The 23,068-nt window shown below is 47.9% G+C and overlaps 1 protein-coding gene across 1 annotated transcript in view; it reads right to left on the bottom strand.

Annotated features, from left to right (window-relative positions):
• The window catches only part of GCN1 (GCN1 activator of EIF2AK4), a 61,458-nt gene that overhangs the window by 9,605 nt on the left and 28,785 nt on the right, over window positions 1-23,068 (bottom strand). The window contains exons 32-50 of the mRNA XM_083417500.1: window positions 22,126-22,291; window positions 21,798-21,992; window positions 19,920-20,166; window positions 17,834-17,955; window positions 16,622-16,736; window positions 15,770-15,949; window positions 14,800-15,020; window positions 13,593-13,661; window positions 13,360-13,498; window positions 12,282-12,478; window positions 11,964-12,106; window positions 11,096-11,213; window positions 9,445-9,660; window positions 7,844-8,008; window positions 6,344-6,505; window positions 5,326-5,418; window positions 3,316-3,459; window positions 1,210-1,479; window positions 61-174 (exon numbers count right to left, since the gene is read on the bottom strand). Of these exons, the coding sequence (XP_083273626.1) occupies window positions 61-174; window positions 1,210-1,479; window positions 3,316-3,459; window positions 5,326-5,418; window positions 6,344-6,505; window positions 7,844-8,008; window positions 9,445-9,660; window positions 11,096-11,213; window positions 11,964-12,106; window positions 12,282-12,478; window positions 13,360-13,498; window positions 13,593-13,661; window positions 14,800-15,020; window positions 15,770-15,949; window positions 16,622-16,736; window positions 17,834-17,955; window positions 19,920-20,166; window positions 21,798-21,992; window positions 22,126-22,291 (3,076 nt within the window). The remainder of the gene's footprint in view (window positions 1-60; window positions 175-1,209; window positions 1,480-3,315; window positions 3,460-5,325; window positions 5,419-6,343; window positions 6,506-7,843; window positions 8,009-9,444; window positions 9,661-11,095; window positions 11,214-11,963; window positions 12,107-12,281; window positions 12,479-13,359; window positions 13,499-13,592; window positions 13,662-14,799; window positions 15,021-15,769; window positions 15,950-16,621; window positions 16,737-17,833; window positions 17,956-19,919; window positions 20,167-21,797; window positions 21,993-22,125; window positions 22,292-23,068) is intronic.

A 23,068-nucleotide genomic window follows, 5' to 3' on the forward strand; every position in this document is an offset into this window, starting at 1 on the left:
CAGAACAGAGCAGGGATCACCATAACCTTCCAGGGTCCCACCGGAGCTCAGAGCTCTTACCTTTTTCACAATGCAGAACCCAGGGACGTGGTCTCCACCAGCATCATTGCCAACCATACGGATATCCCTGTGCAGATCCTCTATGAGAGCCAGCTGGTTGCCAGCGTCTAATTTCTGGGGGAAGAAGCAGAGATAGGACTAGGATTAGCAGATATGGTGGTACCTCGGGTTACAGACGCTTCAGGTTGCAGACTCCGCTAACCCAGAAATAGTACCTCGGGTTAAGAACTTTGCTTCAGGATGAGAACAGAAATTGCATGGTGGCAGTGGGAGGTCCCATTAGCTAAAGTGGTGCTTCAGGTTAAGAACAATTTCAGGTTAAGAACAGACCTCCGGAACGAATTAAGTTCTTAACCCAAGGTACCACTGTACAGCCCTAAACAACAACAAAAAGTGCCCATCTAGTCCAGCATTCTGTTCTCATAGCGGCTAACCAGATGCCCCAATTGGAAGCTCACAAGGAAGACCTGGTATTTCAGGGGTGTACTGCTTCCAGCGTAAAAACATAAGAAGAGCCTTGCTGCTGGATCAGGCCAATGGCCCATCTAGTCCAGCATCCTGTTCTCACTGTGGCCAACCAGATGCCTGTGGGAAACCCAAAAGCAGGACGCCCCCCCCCCCACCTGCAGTTTCCAGCAACTGGTCTTTATAAGCATTGCTGCCTCCAATTGTGGAGGCAAAGCATATCCATCACAGCTAGGAGCCAACAGCGGAGGTAGAACAGGCACTCCGATCTGCTGGGGATTGTCCTGCTTGTTATTCCAACTTGAGCTTCTGCTGGGCGGGTGATGATGTGAGACAGGGCCTTCCTGGTGGTGGCTGCCTTCCCTGCATCCCTGATTACAGAACTTCCCAACAACATTCAGACGTTGCTCACACCCTCAAGAGGGTGCAAGGTACAAACCTTTTGTCCTTGGCAATGCAATCAACTTTCTTGTTGATACTGCTATTTTGTATAATAGCATTACAACGCTGTTGTCTTAAACACAACACGGTAAAAATCCACCAACTGATTGATCAGAGATCACCTCTTCCGAGCGTCTAACCAAACTCTATCTAACCAATTCAATTTTAATTTATCTAATTCAATTTTAATGTCCCCGAACCAATCACAGCATCATCATCCTCTCAGAAGCAACTGGCTCCTACCTTGGTGATGGCATTGAGAGCATCCCAGCTTTCGTTCAGAACCACAGTGTTTGTGTCGTTGAAGAGCCGGATCAGGCCCGAGACCAGGCTCCGCAGGTGGGCCGTGTAGTCGGCCTTCGTCTTGGAGCAGTAGATGTTGAGGATGACAGCGGCTGCCTGCCTCATCCCCACCTCGGGGCTGCGGGTCGCCTCCAGCAGGTCCTCGATTATAATCCTCTGCCCGGCCTCATCCTCCACCGACAGGATGACCACCTGGCAGTTTGACATTTCCTGGGAAAGCAATGGGTGTCCTGTTGGTTTTTGGCCGCAACTTTATGCTGGGAATGAGTCCTTCCTAAGATAGCACGCCAGAGATCCCTTCACCTTGCTGCCCAAAGCCTAAAGGAAATAGACCTCTTCTCCCCATTTAGTGAGCCCTCTTAAAGGTGGGATTTAGTCGCACAGTTCAATGGACATATGAAGACCAAAAGGCAGTGGTGGTGGAGCGACATGTTTAGGGTTAGATTACTACAATTCGCTTTCTGTGGGGCTGCCCCAGGGCTGCAGCTGCTACAGAATATGATGGCTATGTTGCTTGTGGGGCCAGACTACTGCTGGGACATAACCCCTTGCTTAGACTGGCTGCCAATCTACAACTGGGCCAAGTTCAAGGTGCTAGCACTTAAAATATAAGGCCTGGTTACTTGAGAGACCACCTCTCTATAGACCCTATAGGAGAAACTCCTGCAGACCACGTTCCAAAGATCTCAGAAGACTCCTCTGGAGTAACTTGGAGCAGGACTTTTAGTGTGTCCATCCTTGTTCTGTGGAACAACATTCCTGGCGAGACACAACAAGCATCCACTACCTGCACTTTCCAGAAACAACTGGAGACGTTTTTGTTCCAACAGGTTTTCCCATCTGAATGAATGGGTCTTTACCACAAGTGCCCCCTTGTTGGGTTTTAGCCTTATTTTAAATGTATTGGTTGTTTTGGTGTCTTGATGGTTTCCAATCATCTTATATGTAAATCACCTTGAGACAGTGGTTTAGAAAGCAATTGATAAATTCAGTGGTAATGGTAATGATGTCACAGAAATGATACAAATCCTCTATCGCTGGCAATGACCGACTGGCAGCTCAGTGACTGGCAGTCTTCTCTGTCCCTCCCCAGCTTCTCTGTTCCTGTACCACCTTCTACTTGCAACATCACTGCCAGCATCCTTCACCAACCCAGTGCGCTACTGCTGCTTTGGACTAGAATTCCTATCAGTGCCAGACTCTAGCTGGGGGTCCAGCATGGAGTAGTGGTTAGACTAGGACCTGGGAGAGACCAAGGTTCAAGTTACCTCACAGGGTTGTTGTGGGGATTAAAGGAGGAGGTGTGAACCATGTAAGCCACCTTGAGGACTGTGATAGGAATTTTATGGTCTTAGATATATGGTAATGTTCCTAAGTGTACCAACCAAGCACGTACATAGATCAGCACAGGAAGACCGACCTGGAACCATTTTGATTCCTAAACTAAGCCAATGTTTTCTCTGCAAGGTCAAAGTGGGAAAGCCTCCCCATTGTCTTTTCCTTCACAAATCCTGTCTTAAGGGTATTTCTGTGTTTGAATAGGGTGTGAGCCTGTGACCTGGCCCAGGAACTAAGCATTTATCATTACAAAAGACTGGCCAGGCTCCCCAAGCGATCCAATCAAGTAACCCGCCAGACAGGAGATAAACAACAACAGAAGAAAAACAATATTCAAATATCTGTTTAGACTGCCTTTTCTGTGATGTAGGTATGATGTTTCTGGGGGTGGTCTTGATCTACAGGATGGGAATTTCAAAAGTCTTTATAAGGCTTTGCATGCCATTTTTCGGGTCCTCCTCCTCTCCTGCGAGTGAGGGGAGCAACCTGTTGCAACAGATCAATAAAGATCAAGCTTGCTAGCTGCTTTGCTTCTCAATAGTCTCTGGTTGGCCTCTGTTATTCTCTCCTACCAATAGGGAACCTATGTAAGGACTCTATATGGGCTTTTGGATACCCCATAAGGGAAAAGGGCAATTTTTGTTTACAACAGCACATTGGATAAAATGAATAGCTTCAGCTCATCTTTATCTCCAAAACCATTCTTACCTGCTGCTCTTCGTTAGTCCCAAGCTTCCCCTTTAGCGCCGACATCATGGCAGGCAAGATAACGCCAAGGTGCCGAGTGAGAGCGTCGCCAGCTACAGATGAGAGGAAGGCCAGGACTCTGGTGTTTACAGGAGGAGAAATAAGCTAAGGGAAACAAGAAATTAGAAATGAGAAGAATACTTTAAACTGCTGACTTGTAACAGGGGTGGGGTACCCTGCAGCCCTCCAGATGTTGTTGGACTACAACTCCCACCCTCCCTGCCTGGGGCTGATGGGAGATGGAGTCTGACAACAATGGGAAGGCTACAGGTTCCCCCAGCTCTGTCTGACCTACAGCCTGGACGCTGACCCCAGACAAATGGAAGCAAGAAGAGATTCCGACGAAAGAAGAATGGCAAACAAAATTAATGGACTATGCCGAATGAGATAAAATGACAGGAAGGATTCGAAACCTGCGGGACCAGAGTTATGAGCTAAATGTGATTGAAGAAGTGGGAAATGTGTATTTAGTGATTAGATTGGAAAATTTTCAGATGAGATTGATGGAAGTAAAAAAAAAAAATGTATAAGATGTTAAAACATGTTTGATTACTGTTGAAAATGATATGTTGAAAAGTATATATATATATATATATATATATATATATATATATATATATATATATAAATAAAAATTCCGCTTGCCCACAACCTCGCTGAATGCTGCAAGAAGAGCCTTGCTGGATCAGACCAATGGCCTGTCTAGTCTAGCAACCTGTTTCCCATACAGAAAGCCGATGAGCAGCACCTGAGCCTGTTAGCATTTTCCCAGCCATGTTCCCCAGCATACTGCCTCCGATTCTGGGGGCAGCAACGCTGCCATCACAACTGGCAGTCACTGGAAGCTTTATCCTCTGCGAGCGAAGTCTAGTTCCCTTACAAAGCTGTCCGAGTTGGTGGCCATCCCTATCTCTTGTGCATCACCACATAGAGGCCTTGGGCCAGATGCTGCCTAACCTACGTTACAGGATGGGTGTCAGGATAAAAGTGGGAGAGGAGAATCGTGCACTCCACCTTTGGCTCCTCGTAAGAAAAGTGGGAAATACATAAGCAGCCAAATCCTGGCCCTCTGGAGCACGCATAGGCAAATTCGGCTCTCCAGATGTTTTGGGACTACAACTCCTATCATCCCTAACTAACAGGACCAGTGGTCAGGGATGATGGGAGTTGTAGTCCCAAAACATCTGGAGGGCCGAGTTTGCCTATGCCTGCTCTGGAGGGTCCACCTACACCTGGGTAGGATTTTTTTCCCTACCTGAGGGCCACATTCCCTCCTGAGGGCCAGATGTCAGCGGTAGGAGGGGCCAGAGGCCAAAGTGGGCAGGGCAACAAGACACACATTATACCTTTAAACAGTAGGCTAGCTTCTACACACCCTTCTCTCTCTGTCGCCCATCCAGGCAGTGTCAGAGTTCAAGGGCACAGTCCAGCCAGGCAAAAACACTCAAGGAGGGTGTAAATTTAGGGCTGGTGAGGGGTGTGGACGGAGGAGAGTTCCAAGAGCCAGTCAGACATTCCTCACTCCTGATGGAAATATGTGTTTTCGAAAACCTTGAGATTTCCATGTAAGTGCTTGAAAAGTTTTAAGATATTTTAAGGTATCATAGAGTTGGAAGGGACCCTGAGGTTCATCCAGTGCAAGCTTCCTTACACTCGGCCCTCCAGATGTTTTGAGACTACAGTTCCCATCATCCCTGACCACTGGACCTGCTAGCTAGGGATCATGGGAGTTGTAGGCCAAAAACATCTGGAGGGCCGAGTTTGAGGAAGCCTGACCTAGTGCAACCTCCTGCAATGCAGGAATAGGCAGCTGTTCCATTTGGGGATCAAACTTGCAACGCTGGGATTATCAGCACCACGCTCTATCCAACTGAGCTATTGCAACTGCTTATCCAGGAACTGAGCTGAGAGGGACTCACCTTTCAAAGGTTACATAAAGGGTGGGGCAGGGGGGAGTGTTCACACACATACCTTTGGCACCAAGTAAGGCAGCACCACTCGGCTCTTCACAGCCATCACCTGCTTAAGGCCATCCAGAGCAAACTCCGACGTCTCTTCACATTCCTACGAGGAGGAAAAGGAAAGAAGCCATTGTATGTACAGCCATTACAGCCACTGCAAGCATTATTGTAAGCATTACTTGTCCAGGAAGCGAAAGGTAAAGGTAAAGGGACCCCTGACTATTAGGTCCAGTCTGGGGTTGCGGCGCTCATCTCGCTTTACTGGCCAAGGGAGCCGGAGTACAGCTTCTGGGTCATGTGGCCAGCATGACTAAGCCACTTCTGGCAAACCAGAGCAGCGCACAGAAACGCCATTTACCTTCCTGCCGGAGCGGTACCTATTTATCTACTTGCACTTTGACGTGCTTTCGAACTGCTAGGTTGGCAGAGCAGGGACCGAGCAACGGGAGCTCACCCCATCATGGGGATTTGAACCACCAACCTTCTGATCGGCAAGTCCTAGGCTCTGTAGTTTAACCCACAGCGCCACCCGCATCCCTTTGTCCAGGAAGCTAAAAACACTTTAAACATGAAATCGGATTTCATCAGCTCCATTGATAGTCTGGCAACTGCAGGGGGAGGTTTGCCCCACCCTCTCCACCTGCCAGATCCATCCCCAACAGCAAAGACATAAGTTGTCAAGAATGGTGTTGCTGGGGACCCATTTAAGCCAATGGTGGGAGAATCTGTACTTCTGCTAACTCCCAGTTCCCCAGCCCTGATCCAGGCCCAGCGATTCATCTTCCAGCACCCAAATGCCCCTGGAAGTCCCCAAAGCCATGATGCCGGTCCTCAGCATCTGACATTCAGAGATTCACTGTCTCTATACACAGAGGTTCCCGCTTCTCTTTCATCAATCAGTCCACCTTCCAAGTTCTGAAGTTATTTTTGGGGTGTTCTCTGCAGCACCTCAAAATAAGGAGCGCTACTGTTGCATATATTTCCTAATTCAACAGGACACAGAGAGAAAGAACTTCTGATGCGCTCACCAGCTGCTTCAGCAAGAAGGGCAGGATGTCTTCCAGAGCCTGGTACCCGACGGTAGAGTGCAGCTGTTCGAAGGTCTTTGCGGCTGCTTCCCGGACCTCCTCCAACGGGTCGCACAGAGCTTTCCTCACTGTTGGGACCAGAGACTCTGAGAAACACAGCACCTGGAAAGGGGGCAGATGAAGACCACTGCTGGGTGGATTTCCATGGCGAGTACAAGGGGAAAGGTGCAGTCAAGTTTTCATTTCATAGTACAGAAAGTATTGATGTCTAGAGATCTTTCCTATTCTGATTAGTTCAGGAGGGTTCTGGAAGGTTTCTTTCCACATGGGGAAAGGTGCAATCGACTCCTAGGAAACCTATGCAAAGTTGTGTTTTCGGTGAAGTTCCATTGTACATAATAGAAAGAGGTAAAAAGGTAAAGGACCCCTGGATGGTTAAGTCCAGTCAAAGGTGACTATAGGGTTGCGGCGCTCATCTCGCTTTCAGGCCAAGGGAGCCAGCGTTTGTCCACAGATCATGTGGCCAGGTCATGTGGCCAGCATGACTAAACCGCTTCTGGCGCAACGGAACACTGTGACGGAAACCAGAGCGCATGGAAACGCCATTATCCTTCCCGTCACGGCGGTACCTATCTATCTACTTGCACTGGTGTGCTTTCGAACTGCTGGGTTGGCAGAAGATGGGACAGTGCAACGGGAACTCACCCCATTGCGGGGATTTGAACTGCCAACCTTCTGATCGGCAAGCCCAAGAGGCTCAGTGGTTTAGACCACAGTGCCACACATGCACACAATTGCCTTGAAACTGAAGCACCTGGTGTTTTCAGGGTCCCTTAGCTTTGGAGCCTACAGAACAGCTTCTTCTCAGTGTTCTCCCCGCACCTTCTCCAGAAGGACCCTAGGAACCCATCCTCAGTGGTTGGTTTGCCTCCTTTCGCTCTGATCGGCTCCAATCAGCACAAAGGGAGAGAAGACTTCTCAGGGGCTACAAAGCTCTCCTTTCATGCCGACTGACGCTGGAGACAGGGACCCTGCTGCAGAAATAGTCGAGGGTCTTTGACCCACCCGCACAACCCCAAAGTACTATACTATTGGAATTGATACATTTCCTGACTCCTTCAATAATTATTATCTGCCAAAATGGGGAGAAAAGGAGAAAAGGCTCTATGAGAGAATGGATAACTAAAGTTTTGAACATGGTAAACTTAGAAATATGGTTAATAAACAGAGAATGTCCTTGTGGAAAAACGGAATCTTTTCATAATTTACTAGAGCAGTTGTTGCTTGGAACTCTGAATTTGATTAAATATGTTAAATCTGCTTCATGTCTGATTTTGGTTTTGGATATTTACTATCTTCTGGCATTCCTTAAGTTAACTACATCCTCCTTCTTTTTTATTTTGGTTTCTATGTAAAGCATAATAATAAAGACAACTAAAATAAATAAAGCAGCCCAGCCCACCAGGTTCCAAATTACCGCTGCTGTGAGCAAGAACTTACAGCATCCCTGCTGGTGGACTTCATGATCTCACTCAGGCCAATGCAGACTCCTTGCCTCTTGTCGCTCTTCTCTGACCTCAGACCTTCCTCCAAAATGGGGATGATTTCTGGAAGAATCTTCTCCCCCAGCTTCCGGACAAGGTCCCCCAATGTGCGTGCTGCGATCTGCCGATATAGAGTTTTAGGTGTGTCAAAACAGCCGGTCACAAGGTTTTAAAAGCAGCAAAAAAAAACTGCACTTGGAAGGGCTGGTTGTCCCCGCTCTTATTCACTGTGAATGCCCCATTTTGCTTTTCCAAATATTATTATTATTATTACATTTCTATCCCACCTTTCCTCCTGAAGGAGCCCAGGGCAGTAAATACATGTGATAGAACATGTGATAGAAAGAAGGGGTGGGGGAAATTGAAACAATTACAGCATCTGCTAAACGATTCCAATACAGATGCAGGCTTTGAAAAATCTCTACCTAAAAAGTTGTGTTGGGGAAGGAAGGTGCCGGAAAGGCAACAAAAGAGACCCCTGTATGATATTCAACAAGAAGGGCTTCCAAAGGGCGGTGTCACCACAACAAAGGCAAGACTCCTATGCTGCATGAAACAGACCACCTGATAGGTTGGTATCTGCTATCGACTGAGTAGCAACAGATCGCTGCCTCATGTAGCTCACATTCCAAGTTTTAAGGATGAGGAGAAAGGTGGAGGAAAAGTAGAGAGATAAAGAGGGAACAACCCCTCCATGAGAGAGAGAGGGGAAATTTGAATTTGATTATTTCAGTCACAGACCAGTTCCAGCCCACATACAATATCAAGGAAATCATAAAACACGATAGGGATACATTTGAATTTGCAATTAGGTAAAACAGGGACGATACAGATATAGCAACAGTTAAAAAATATATAAATTAAAACTTAGTCATTAACATATAACCTAAAATTATCATTTAAAACCTTAATCATTATGATAGCACAGCTTGTTCCCTAAGTTTTATGGCAATTGCACAGAATTTGGCTACCCTTAACGTGATTTCAGGATCCTTGTCCTCCAACAGGGATTTTAGACATTGAAGTTCAGATTCATTTGGAGATTTTGAGAGAGAGAAGATAACCATTTTACACGTGCGTAAAGTCTACGCATTATGAGGGGCTGAGGTCTCCCTTTATCCCACATGCCTAACCTGCTCCCAGAAATCGAACAGACTCTTGTGTCCCACTGGAATACATAGCAGAACATCCACAAATTCAACCGATCTAGCACTGATCCCCACAGTCCCAATTTTGTGCAAATGAACACTACATTGTGGCGTAGGAGCCAAGTACTAGGGGCCGTGTGGGCTTCGGCCCCCACAATAAAATATTTGAGGGGGCCGGGCCCCCACAAAGTCAATGGACATTCCCATTCAAATAGTGTGTGTGTGTGTGTGTGTGTGTGTGTGTGTGTGTGTGTACTGCACCATGTGATCAATTATGGGGGGCGGGGCTTACCTGGACCCCCACAATATTTTATTCAAGTTGGCACCCCTGCGTTGCAGAATCATAAAGCAAAACTCTGTTAACACCTAAAAAGTGGCAGAGTCAAGTTGGTTGGCCCCAAGACTTAACTGTTCTCTTGTCTGCACAGGTGCTGGCCAAGAATCCCAGGAGCAGGCTGAAGAGCGTCGGCAGAATCTCGCGGAGCGTGCGAGGCGTGTTGGAGACGACAATTTTCCAAACGTGCAAGGATGCCTGGCGGACGGCCAGCTGCGTATCCGAGCGGCCCATGTACAGCCCCGCCAGCACCCGGTTCCTCCTCTCCACTCCGAGCGCGTTAATGATTGCCTGGAAAAATAAAAAGAATGTGTTATTTTTTTAAAAAAAAAAAAAAGAGGTGCAGCCAAGAAAACAAGTTTTGGTTTGCATCCAGTGTTAGACACACTGAGAGTAGACCCACTGAAACTGTATGCGTTCTTTGTATGCAGTTTAACAATGGAACTCACTGCTGCAGGAAGCAGTGATGGCTACTAATTTGGATGGCTTATAAAGAGGATTGGACAAACTCTTGGAGGGCAAGGCTATCAATGGCCACGGACCAAAATGCTTATGCCCTTCCTCTACACTTGGAGGCTGTAATACTTCAGGATGCTGTTGCTGGAAACCACAGGAGGGGTGAGGGCTCTTGTCCTCTGTGAGAACAGGATGCCACCTTGCTTGGGCCACTGCCCTGATCTAGCAGGCTGTTCTTATGACTCCAAACTGCTTCAACCATTCTTAATATTGTATTTCTTTAAAACTGTTGTAACCAGCGCCCTGGGAGCTCATGGTGGAGGGCAGGTAAGAAATCAAACGAGCGGCAACAGCAACATAAGATGCATGGATTTCTATGGGTCTTCTCCTCTGAGGAGAATTTATCTGGATAAAGCCCACTGCGCTTCACACTAGCAAGAAACATACTACAGGGCCAAACTAGGGAAGGCATTCATTGGGAGATCTCAAATCATATCGTTCATCTCTTCACATTCCCTGCCCCCAAAGAAGGGAAAGCAATAATTTTTGGGTGGAAAGATCTACCAGTGAAGCAAAAGGCACTGGTTTTTTAATATAAAGTTGGCGGCGGCTATTTTTAAAAAAGAAAGGAAAAAAGAGAGTAGTTAATTCCCCAGGTGTCATGTGTGTTTTGCTACTGGTGCAGTTCCAATTGCGACCTACAGAAGTACCTTGGTTTACGAACTTAATCTGTTCCAGAAGTCTGTTCTTAAACCAAGGCGTGCTTTCCCAAAGCAATAGGGGACTCAGTTTACAAAAGGAACACACACAACAGGAAGTGGAACATGTTCTGCTTCCAAGGCAAAGCTTACAAACCGAAACACCTACTTCCAGGTTTGCAGTGTTCTTATTCAAAGTTGTTCATAAACTAAGCTGTTATTAAACCAAGGTACCACTGCACGTTGAGATTTCTGGGTGTCAGGGTTGGCAACCGCAGTTTAAAAACCTCTGCCCTAGTCCATAGCTAATACCATTTCCATTTCCACTGTGTGTGTTTCTCCTCCTTGCATAGTGGGACAAGTGAACTGTTGTAAGAGCAAGCTACAGTCAGGCAATGTAGCCGAGACAATTGAATCATAGAAATCTGTTGTGGCAACCGTAACCTAAGTTTAAGGTGCCATTTGGCTTATACACCTGAGTTTCTAACACTGCAAATATCCACTGTCTTGCCTAGTCTGGGCTCCAGCTGTTTGCTCTCAAAGCAGCTGGGAGAGGAAAGGACAGCACTCGCCTTGTTGGACTGGGCTGTTCCAAAGTTGTCGTCCTCAGAAGCCGTCTCCGTTGTCATCTTCCCTGTGACTCCCGAAATATAGAAGAGGAGGTCCCCGAGCAGCTGAACTGAGCTGTACCTGTTTGAAAAATAAATTAAAAAAGAGGGCAGGTAAGGCAAGATTGACGTATAGCACAAATGAGAAAGCATTTTTCAGCAGAGGGCAGCATTCCCTTTTGCACAACCTCTGGGAGTCACATGACCCTGGGCAGGGTCAGAAACAAAAGTGGGTGGAGCCATGAGGGTGAATTCTATCTTTGTACAGTAGGGTAGCTGTACACACCCCAGCCGAGCAAGAACAAACAAGCAAACAGCAAAGCAGGACCACAGTGTGGGTGTGGCCTCTGGAGAGCCCTGAGGACTGGAGGGTCGCATTGGTCCCCTGCGCATGTGGTTCTCGGTCCCCAAGGCCGGGCTCAGGGCCAATAACAACCAATAATAAAAACAAGTTGAATGAATACAACTTAAAAAAACAAGATTAAAATACAACATTAAAATATTAAAATGCAGCCTCATCACAGGAGGAGAAAGGAAAAAAGAAAGAGGGGAAGAGAATCAAATTAACTCCAAGCCTAAGGCCAGGCGGAACAACTCTGTCTTACAGAGGCAGAGCGTTCCACCAGGCCGGAGCCAGTGTTGAGAAGGCTCTGGCTCTGGTTGAGGCTAATCTAACTTCCTTAGGGCCTGGGACCTCTAGGGTGTTGCTATTTATGGACCTTAAGGTCCTCTGTGGGGCATACCGGGAGAGGCGGTCCCGTAGGTACAAGGGTCCTAGGCCGTGAGATTCCCCGCAAGTGAGAAGCCACATGAATGGGAAGTCGGCTCTAACCTGATTCTCCAGAGGTCATCGAAGAGGCCTTGCTCCAGCTGAGGCAAGAGGAGCGCAATGGCTGTCTCTGCGTACATGCTTATGATCCTCTGCCCAGCGCGCAAAGCCGTGTCCCGCACAAACTCGTTCTCGTCTGCCAGCGCCTAAATAGGAGGGTACAAATTAGCAACAAGGGTTGGTTTTGTGGGCGCAGCACAGGAGCTAAGAGTGGAATCTCCAGCCGTCAGAGACTTGGAGGCTCCTCCATTCTCATGACTTGAATTCAAGCTTCCATCCCTTCTGGATGGAAGGATCAAAAACCTGCCCCGAAAATCCTACCTTAAGGATGCATGGAATGATGGGCCCAACATAAGGTGTGAACTTATCCCCAAAGGTGATGGGCAGGTAGTTGAACATCATGATGTAACCGTCCCGGACATGGGGGGCGATGTCCACTTTGCTTGCTGTAGCCACGATTTCTGGCATAAGTTTCTCCAGCTTCTCCACTCCTAAGCCAGCCATGACTTCAGCCAGACCTGGAAAAGATGGTGTGTTTTGGTGTAACTCTCTTGCTCAGGATCGCACAGGTGTGTATACCCACAAAAGGTATATTTCTCATATATTTCCCATTGAAATGCAGAATGTGCCACTGGGTTCGGAACAGCCTTCTGACAATCTCTTACTTTTCTGTGTTTAATAAGACAAAGCAAATAGCTAGCCCATATGTTTGTGAAGATGTGATCAAACAACGTGTGGGCAGCCTCTGGTAAAATCCCAGAGCCTGGAAGGGATTTCAGTGACTGGAGGACTTCAGTGATGTATACAGCTTCCTGCCCCACCCATGCCCAGGAATAGCAGAATCTGAAATGCCTTGGTGAGGTAAACCCTGTCTCTTGTGGGTGAGGAGCCACAGCAAAATGGCTGAGTGCATATTGGCACAGAATCTACATTGACAAATAAGTCTCTCTCGGCATATAAAGCAGCTTCCAAGATTTCCGACGTTCACAACAACTTTGTGAGGTAGGCCATTTAGAAACCTGATCTTGCAAAATGGTGCGACGGGGCGGAGAGTAACTTGAAAGCTGGTGTGGTTGTACCGGCGATAGTGTCGGACTAGGACCTGGGAGGGACCCGTGTTCAAAATCCCTATGTGGCGGCTGTGAAGCTCACTGGGTGACCTTGGGGGCCGGTCACTGCTTCTTAGCACAACCCACCTTTGAATCCTTTTCTCTCGGGTCCTGGTCCAAGACTCTTATCTAACCACACCACCACAATGGCTCTCTCCCATAATAAGTAAATAACTTCGCCTGAGGCTGCCCAACATGCTGGTGAGCTGAGCAGGCAACCAGCCCCCAACTCGCTTGCAGCCAAATCCATTGTTTTTATCAAACGCCAGGAAACAGCCTGCTGTCCTTGCCTTGGGCGGCCCCAGACCGATCCACCGAACTCTGCTCGTACGTCAGGGTCTCCATCAGCCAAGGCAGCAGGTCCTCAAAGCAAGACTCGCCCATCCCCTTCACCATGGCTCCCAGCGCCTTCGCGGATACTGTGCGCACCTGAGAGTCCAAAGGAAAGGATTGTGGGAAACTGGGAGGAAAAGGTGAGGGGGGAAAGGCCACCTAACAAAGGAACTGCACAGGGACGGCGTACCTCAGGCACCGGGTCCAGCAAAGAGGCCTTCAGACCTGGGGTCACACTGGGCAGATAAGGAGCCAGATCCTGAAATGGAGATGGGGACAGGTTAAGTGGGATGGACATCACAAATTGGGATTTTGGGATCAGTGCACATGGACCTTGAAAGGGTGCAGATGGCAAACGGCACAGATAACACGTGTGCCCTGTTTTTCACTTAGCAGCCAGTCCCCCTCCAAACACAGCTGGGAGGGCAGCAAACAGTCATGGGCTGTAGAGGCTCTGTCCTCAGGGAACCATTTCTACATATGTGGATGGGCTGCAGTTCCTGTAGGGATGGGGAACAACAGATCCAGGGGCCACATGTGGCCCTCCAGGCCTTTCTATCTGGCCCTCGGAACCCTACCCAGGATGCACCTCTCACCAGTCATGATCCACCACCTGCGTATTTTATCTAAATCTATAGCTATCGGCAATGCTTTTTTTCTTTAAAAAAATATGTTTAGGGGTACTCTCATTTTCCTACTCATGAGGCCAAACTCTGTGAAGCCAAACAGATTCACAAAATGCTTAGGGGTATGCATATCCCTGCACACCCCCCCCCCGAAAAATGCACTGGCTATCTGTATATGTATGTATGTATGTATGTATGTATGTATCTATCTATCTATCTATCTATCTATCTATCTATCATTGCTTTTTCATATAAATAATTTAAACGACAATAGGCAACAACAAGCTGTCTGTCATTTCTTAAAAAGAGGCCTAACTGCATCTTAAGGTTGGAACCACTACTCGGAACAAGTTTATGATGCATATGAACAATTCAAGTCCAATAAGTCTCCAGGTGCTTCTGTGGGTCTGGAGAGGTTGCCTTGATTGATGGTTGCATCTCACATAGGAGATGAATGGATGTCAGGAGTTGCAGAACTCATCTTGCCTCTGGCTGTCAGTTTCACACCCTGAATCTATTGCATGTTTTTGCCTGGCTGAGATGTGTCTTTGACCTGAAACAATGGCTTGTTTGTCCAGATGGGAGGACAGAGAGAGGCGTGTGTGTAGAAACTAGCCTGCTGTACGAAGGTAAAATTTACATTCATTGCTCCACCCCCTTTTGAGTCTAGACCCGCCTACCAATGGCATGTGTCCCCCGCAAGAGATAATGTGGCCCTCGAGCTGAAAAAAAGGCTCCCACCCCTAGCTCTGAAGCCTCACTCCAGCTTACCTTCTGATCCGTCAAAGAGTACATGTTGCCGATGATCTGGGCAGCCATTTTCCTCGTGTCTGTGGAGCGATCCTGGAAAGCCCTCTGGACGATGGGCATGATGAGAGCCAGTGAAGGGGCATCAATGAAATGGACAAATTTGGTGTCCAGCAGGGTCTGCAGGCACTTCTGCGTCTTTCTGGATGGGTCTGTCAAGGCATCCAACAGGACAGGCGCGATCGCTGTATGGAGGGGAAGAAAAGGAGGAGGACAGGGTCAGGATCAGAGCAAAGAGCCAGCTGATAGTTTGGCAACAACAGCCCGTATTTTGGTAACCCATATGCAAAATGCTGCTGGCAACAACCTGTGATGCCTCTCTGTTGAAAGTGATGCACCAGCTGACTGTTTTTGACCTGGCTAGATTCAAGGTTTCATTAGATGTCTATAAAGTCCTGCTCCATTCTGGACAGAGGCCAGCAGCTGGTATTCAGAGGTATACTGCTTCAGTACATGGAGGTTCTATCCAGACTCCATAATTAGTAGCCATTGATACATCCAACCTCCATGCTTGGGTCTACCTGCTCCCTCCACCAGCAAACTCAGCAGAGTCCAGGCCATTATGTACTGCGCAATGGGGTCGCTGAGAAACAAGAGGAAGATGTCAGCAGGCCTGGAGGAACCCCATGATTTTCAGAACTATGGAGGGGGAAATGGGAGCAGGGAATCCCAAAGGAGCAACAGCCCAATGAGGACTGTGTATGCTTAGAGACCATGGATCGCCAAATATCTGGAGCAGAAAATAGGAAATAGGCGGGGGAATGGAGTATCCTGGAATAGGGTAGGGTAGGGTAGAGTTAGGTGGCTGGCTCCCTGAATCTCATGTTTAATTGTGCTTTATTTTTAATTTGCAATGTGGTCCCATTTGTTCCACCTTGCACACCTCAAGAGGAAGATGCTAGTCCGCACAGAAACACAAACTACAAGCTCTTACCCAAGATCTCGGGGTTCCTGATAACCGACCCAATTTGCCGGAGCGCCTGCTGCCCAGCCTTCTGGACCTTCACGTGGGAGTCAGTGAGCACCTCGGTGAGTTTTGGCACAATGTTTGGCAAGCAGGAGGAGAGTTGTTTGGGGGCGCAGTAAGCCATGGCACCCAGCAGCTCCACTGACCCTGGTGGGGAAGAGCAGGAAGGCAGGGAATGATGGAATGATAGATAGATCGATAGACAGAGGCAGAGTTAGAAGTCAGTCCACAGGGCAGCCTTACTAGGAAGTCATATCCACCAAGCTCGGTGGGACCTCCCTCCCCAAAATTAAGTGTACAGAGGATTACACCTGCAGTCATGCATGCAGCTTCAAAAGTTTTGGAGAGCTAAGATAAACAGTGGACAACAGAGACTAAATTTCATTCTCAATGGACCCTGCCACCCATAGCTGTCAACCTTCCCTTTTTTTGCAGGAAATTCCCTTATTCCAGCGCTGTTTCCCACTGCTTCCCACTGTTATCCCGGATTGTTAGATAACCCGTAGACTGTCCCCGGGACAGGTGAGGATGCTGATCCCTTTTTTCTGATGCTGCTGATCCCTTATTTTCAAATCTGAAAGTTGACAGCTATGCTGCTACCACTACTTAAACAATAAACTTCAAGAGCCTAAGGTTTCCCAAAAGCTGTAAAGATCCTATCTAGTTAGGATGGCTCTTTGCAGAGAATAATACCTGAGCAAAATAAGGCAACGCTGGTGTAATCTTCCCGCAAGAACGAAGGAGCTACAGCCATTCCAAAAGCTGTCAGTCAGCCTCCCTTCCCTTAAATGAAAAACGAACCCAGTCCCAAGTTCTTACCAGCTTTGGTTCTCCAAGACTCCTCCTCAAGCGCAGCCAGCAACGAAGGCAGCACCAGCTTCACCCCGTGGGCACTCAGGTTACTCATCACGGCCTTGGCGCAATCGTCCGCGGCCTCAAAGGAAGGAAACGGAGAAGTCACAACTGGCCTCAAGCCACTTCGAGATCCAGCAGCCAAACATTAGGGAGGATCAGTCTCACACCAGCAATTAACCATGTATGCAGGGGTGGGGGCACCAGAAAACTAAATCCAAGGTGAGGCAGCCACTGCGTTGCCTTCCAGGTGATGTTGAACTAAAACTCCCATCATTCCTGTCCACCGGTCATGCTGGCTGGGGCTGATGGGATTTGGAGTCTATTAACATCCGGAGGACTCAGCACTGGCTGCCCCTGGGCCAAGGGAATCACCATACAATTATTTGTCATGCATTTTTACGCTCATCAGCAGTAGCAGACTGGAGCGAGTTTCTCTGTCTCCAGCCAGGACCTGCGTGATGTTTTTTAAGGTGTTATGCTTGTGATATACAGTTGCACTCTTATCTGATTTTCACCTAGTTTTAAGGAATTCCTTCTTGTGTTTTTACTGCGTATGTATGCTAATTAAGAGATTATTATGTCCAGCAGCATCTGGTTGGCCAGTGTGTGAACAAGATGCTGGAAGAGAGGACCCTGATCCTGCAGCCAGGTGCTTCTTATGTTCTTATGCAATAAGGGAAGGCTACTGCCACCATCGGGACGCGGGTGGCACTGTGGTCTAAACCACAGAGCCTAGGGCTTGCTGATCAGAAGGTTGGCAGTTCGAATCCCCGCAACGGGGTGAGCTCCCGTTGCTTGGTCCCAGCTCCTGCCAACCTAGCAGTTCAAAAGCACATCAAAAGTGCAAGTAGATAAATAGGTACCGCTCTGGCAGGAAGGTAAACAGCGTTTCCGTGCGCTGCTCTGGTTCGCCAGAAGCGGCTTAGTCATGCTGGCCACATGACCCAGAAGCTGTACGCCGGCTCCCTCGGCCAGTAAAGCGAGATGAGCACTGCAACCCCGGAGTCATCCGCAACTGGACCTAACGGTCAGGGGTCCCTTTACCTTTACTGTCACCATGGGGAACAGGGTGCTGGACCTGGGCAGGGGGTGGGTGGGTGTCTTTGGCCTAATCCAGCAGCCCAATGCTTCTTCCGTCCTTAACCTACTGCCCTGGGAACACCAGGCGCTTCTTACCTCTCGGACGTACTGATTCCCGTCTCCGAAGCAAAGCAGCAGGTGGGGCAAGACGTGGACGACGTAAGGCTCAAAGAGCTTCCCAAGCATGCTGCAGAGCATCTCAAAGGCAAACAAGGCCCCTAAATGGGAGGCAAACAAGGCTTTTATCAGGGCAAGGGGCAGACTGGCAAGCGAGGCTCTGTCCTTAGACATCTGTTTCGAACACACGGCTTGACGTTCCTCGCTACCACTCTGCTGTACAGTGGTACCTTGGGTTACATACGCTTCAGGTTACAGACTCAGCTAACCCAGAAATAGTGCTTCAGGTTAAGAACTTTGCTTCAGGATGAGAACAGAAATCATGCTCCGGCGGTGCAGCGGTAGCGGGAGGCCCCATTAGCTAAAGTGGTGCTTCAGGTTAAGAACAGTTTCAGGTTAAGTACAGACCTCCAGGACGAATTAAGTACTTAACCCGAGGTACCACTGTATTGTACATGTGAACTCTGATTGGCTTATTCCTGTAATTTGAGTTATATCATTATTCTATTATATATTCTCTACTATTAGCCCACGTGTTGTGTTTGTATTGTTGTGATTGGTTCTTATTGTAACACAGGGGTTTGTTTTTAGTTCAGGCCAAGACTGCACCGGCACCCCCTCGGTCTGAACTAAAGGTTGTATCCAATGTAGTGCTGAGTTAAAGCTGCTTAGCAGTACAGTTGTTCTTCTGGCAAAAGGTTTTGCACCAACGGAATGGACCCCTGGTCTTGTCTGAAAGATGGTTTTGACGCATGAGTGAATATCGCCACCTGGTATCCAAGCCAGGAAATGTTCAGAGTTGAGAAGTATGCAGCTGCTTCCTGTCCTCACTCAGCCCATTTCCTGTCTTCGTCCAAAGTGGATTATCTATCAAGGCTTTGGACCTTAGCTTCATAGTTTCTCCTTTGGTGTGAGCCGTGAGTGTTGTTTTGTGCCAATGGAACACTTTTTTTGCACAAGAGAAGGCGTCAGGCCACCGGCAACTTTGTCACGCGATAAGACTGTGAAATCTGTTGTGCAACCAGTTCCCACCAGCGGAACTGTTCTACCAGATCCCCGTTGCGAAACTTTAAAATTTGCAAGTTCCTAATAAACTACAAGAATTTGCTGAAAATAATAAACTACAAGAATTTGCTGAAATGGCGCAGTTGACAAATAGCTTGAGAAGCAATTCAAAACAAAAGTTTATGGAAAAATGGGATAGATATAAGATATATGTTCAAAAATATAGGAAAGGTATGCTATCTATGCTAGCATTCGATCGACGTTGGAGAAAAATTGAGTTGAGAAACAAGATCAAGGGTACATAGTGATATAGGAATGTATTAGATAAAATGTAAAGAAACATACAATAATAAGAGTACATTCGCTTGTAAAAAAAGGAATATACGACGAGATTTGACAGGAAGTCCGTAGTGCTGGTACAAATACTATTTTGGAATAGTTTTGTGTCTTTGTTTTTTCTTTTTTAGGTATATAAATTTTGTATATAAACTTTGTATACATGTTGGAAATTATATTATAATAAGCCCTGTAATGTAATATGACGATGTATGCATTTGTAACATACATACATACATAAATAAAAAGGGGAAAAAAATGCATGTCCCTTAGCGCAAGAGCCTGTCATCTAGCAAGCAGAGAACATTGGGTGAGGTCAGTGGCGTAGCGTGGGGGGTGCAGGGGGGGCCGGCCGCACCGGGCGCAACATCTGGGGTGGGGGCGCTCGCACTCGCAGCTCTCTGCCCCTACCTGGCTCACTCACTCTCTCTCACTGCAGTGCTGGCTGTGCGAATCCGATCCGAGCTGCCGGGTCGCCGCCCACTGTGGAGGGGAGGGTGCCAGGCGTGCGGTGCGGTGCAGAGAGAGAGGGAGGGACTATCTGGGGGAGGGACAGTGCAGCGGGGGGGGGCCGCAAATTACTTCCCTTGCCCCGGGTGCTGACAACCCACGCTACGCCACTGGGTGAGGTTCCAAGCAAGCAAAACACCCACCCACATCAAGGGCGGAAGTCCTAAATAAGTTAAGATGGAGAGAACAGGGGAGAATCTGCCAATCAATTCACCTTCTCGCCGCCGGAAGTTCTTCTTGTCCTGGATGGCATCTGTTAGCGTGGCCATCATTTCCTGCTGTTTGAGGGAGAGGATGCCCAAGCCTTTCACCAGGCCAGCCAGCCCATAAGCGGCTCCTTTCCGCTCGGCGTACTTATCGGACTCCAGCAGCAGCTGCAGCAGCTTCTGGATCATCCCTCCTGCATCCTCCTTGATGGCAGGCACCAGGGGCGGCAAGCAGCTGGCCACCGACTCCTGGACCTACAGGGATCACCGTGACAAGAATGCAATTCAAGCAAAAGTTACCCTGGGCTGACTCAGGGGCCAGTCATAGAAAGTGAATTTGCTAAAGGTAAAGGACAACGGGGCGAGCTCCCGTGGCTCAGTCCCTGCTCCTGCCAACCTAGCAATTCAAAAGCACGTCAAAGTGCATGTAGATAAATAGGTACCGCTCCGGAGGGAAGGTAAACACCGTTTCCGTGCGCTGCTCTGGTTCAGCAGAAGTGGCTTAGTCATGCTGGCCACATGACCCGGAAGCTGTACACCGGCTCCCTCGGCCACGTCTGGACCTAATGGTCAGGGGTCCCTTTACCTTTACCTTTTTAAAGACCACTGGATGGTTAAGTCCAGGCAAAGGTGACTATGGGGTTGCAGTGCTCATCTCGCTTTCAGGCAGAGGGAGCCAGCAATTGTCCACAGACAGCTTTCTGAGTCATGTGGCCAGCATGGCTAAACCGCTTCTGGTGCAACGAAACACCGCAACAGAAAGCAGAGCGCACAGAAACGCCATTTACCTTCCCACCACAGCGGTACCTATTTATCTACTTGCACTGGTTTGCTTTCGAACTGCTAGGTTGGCAGGAGCTGGGACAGAGCAATGGGAGCTCGCCCCGTTGTGGGGATTCGAACCACCAACCTTCTGATGGGCAAACCCAAGAGGCTCAGTGGTTTAGACCACAGCACCACCCGCATCCCAGTGAATTTGGTATGATTAGGCAGGTGGGTGATTTGCTCCCTAATGGAATATAATGCACTTTTTATTACTGTCCCCCATTGTTTAAAACACACTTTTATAACTGACCCTAATTAAGGCAGGTTTAAAAAAAAAAAAATTTGATGACCAGTCCATTTTAGAAAGGAAGGGCCATGAGATAAACCAGGTAAAAGGGACACTGCTTCCTGGGTCTCCTGGAGCAAAGTCAGGTCAGGAGCAACCTCCTCAAAATGTGCCTCTTTATTATTATTTCCTTTTTAGAAAAAGTATCACGGGCAGCCAAATTCTGAAAGCAAAGCTCAAAGACCTCACCATTTTCAGGATCCTCTGTCTTATGTGAATTCATTTTCAATCTTTTGTAGCTCTCCCACACAGAGATAAAGACCACATTCGCACAACACCCTAAACCGTTGTTTAGTGCGAGTAGAGTCAAATGAGTCACAGCAAGCCTCTCAAGCAGCCAGGGAAAGGAGACAGCAAGCTTCCACTTTGGCTTAACCGCAGTTTATCATTTCACCTGAACTGACAAACCGTGGTTAATATTAACTGCAGTCTGAAACAAGGCAACGCAAAACCAGTTAACGTAAACCTCAATTTGGACAAAATAACACTGCAATGAAGCACAAAGGGAAGCAATAATCTTCGAATTTCACAGTATACTTAAGCACCATTCTATTGCTGCGTGTTTAATTGATTTGTTTCTCATGGTATGCCACTGCCCCCTGGTGGACTGCCTGCAGACCACTGCATTAACCAAACTACCAAAAGAGTCAAAACGAACCTAAAATGCAAAAACAGGTTCAGAGATCTCTTCTCAGTGTCTTGAACCCCCCCCCCCAAAATCTCCTACCATCCTTCCATCTCCGCAAAAGTGGCAAGGAAAAGAGAAAGGGCTTACCTGTTGGGATGGAGTGGAAAGGGCTGCTATCAGTTTGGCAACGATCGGCTTGACTTTCGGATCGCTTTTGTCCAAATGTTTGGCCAGGGAGCCCATCAGAATGACGACACTCTGCCGGACGGCATCATAGCTGGCATCGTTTGGCGCGTCCTTCAGGAACTCCTCAAACACGGGCAGCAGGGAGTTGACACTGTCCTGAAAAGCCGTAGGACACACACACAATAGCATTAACCGTGATTTCAAAGACCTGGATACAGTGGCGAGCTAGATGAACCAAAAGACCGAGTCAATATAAGGCCGTTTCCTTCCGATGTATCTTAATGCCTACCTTGCCATGGGTATTGAGCGCCGAGAGGGCTGCGTCCAGCATGCACTTCCGGACTTCGGGGTTGCGATCGTTAAGGGCATCCGGTACAAAGAACTGGAAGAGAGGCTTCACCTGCGAACTGTCCAGGTGCTCAGAGAGCTTGTTCAGGGCCAACGCAATGCCACACCTGTAAAGGTAACATGGTAGCTATGGTTCCGAAGGGCCATTGTTCAGTGGCAGAGCAGCATGAAGGTCCCAGTTATTTCCAGGTAGGGCTGGGAATATCTCCTGCCTTAAACATGGAGAGGCACGACCAGTTAAGTCAGTACTGAGCTAGACAGACTGACTCATCATATGGAAGCTTCTTGTGTTCCTATGCTTTTAAACCAGGGTTTAGGGCTGGGCAATATATCAATATTTCATCCAAAACCAGTTTGAAGTCCACCTGGCAATATGATGTCGTGTGTGTGTGTGTGTGTGTGTGTGTGTGTGTATATATATATATATATATATATATATAGCTAGTACTATCGTGCTAGGAGGAAGGCATGCCCGGCAGATCCACACCGTGATCAACTCCCGTGATCAACCAGTGTCCCCACTGTGGAAGGATGTGTGAATCCAGAATTGGCCTCCACAGTCACTTACGGACTCATTGTTAAAACTGTGTTTATGGAAGACAATCTTACTCGGCTACGAGTGATTGCCAAAGAAGAAGCTGGTACTATGCAAAAATCACAATGTAGGTAAAACCGCGAAGCCTGCCAGTGCTTCTACATAGCTTCATCTTTATTTCAGACACCGTGCTGTATCAGTATATCGCGATGTTTAGCCGGTGATATATCACTATGCTGAAAACCAGATATCGCCCAGCCCTACTAGCTACCAGGGTCAGGGATGCTGGGAATGGTAGTTAAAAAACAGCCGGAGACACAAGTTTGGGAAGCCCCGATTTAAACTATTA

This window comes from Podarcis tiliguerta, assembly GCF_965153285.1.
Source record: "Podarcis tiliguerta genome assembly, chromosome: 16".
In the NCBI taxonomy this organism is placed as follows: domain Eukaryota; kingdom Metazoa; phylum Chordata; class Lepidosauria; order Squamata; family Lacertidae; genus Podarcis; species Podarcis tiliguerta.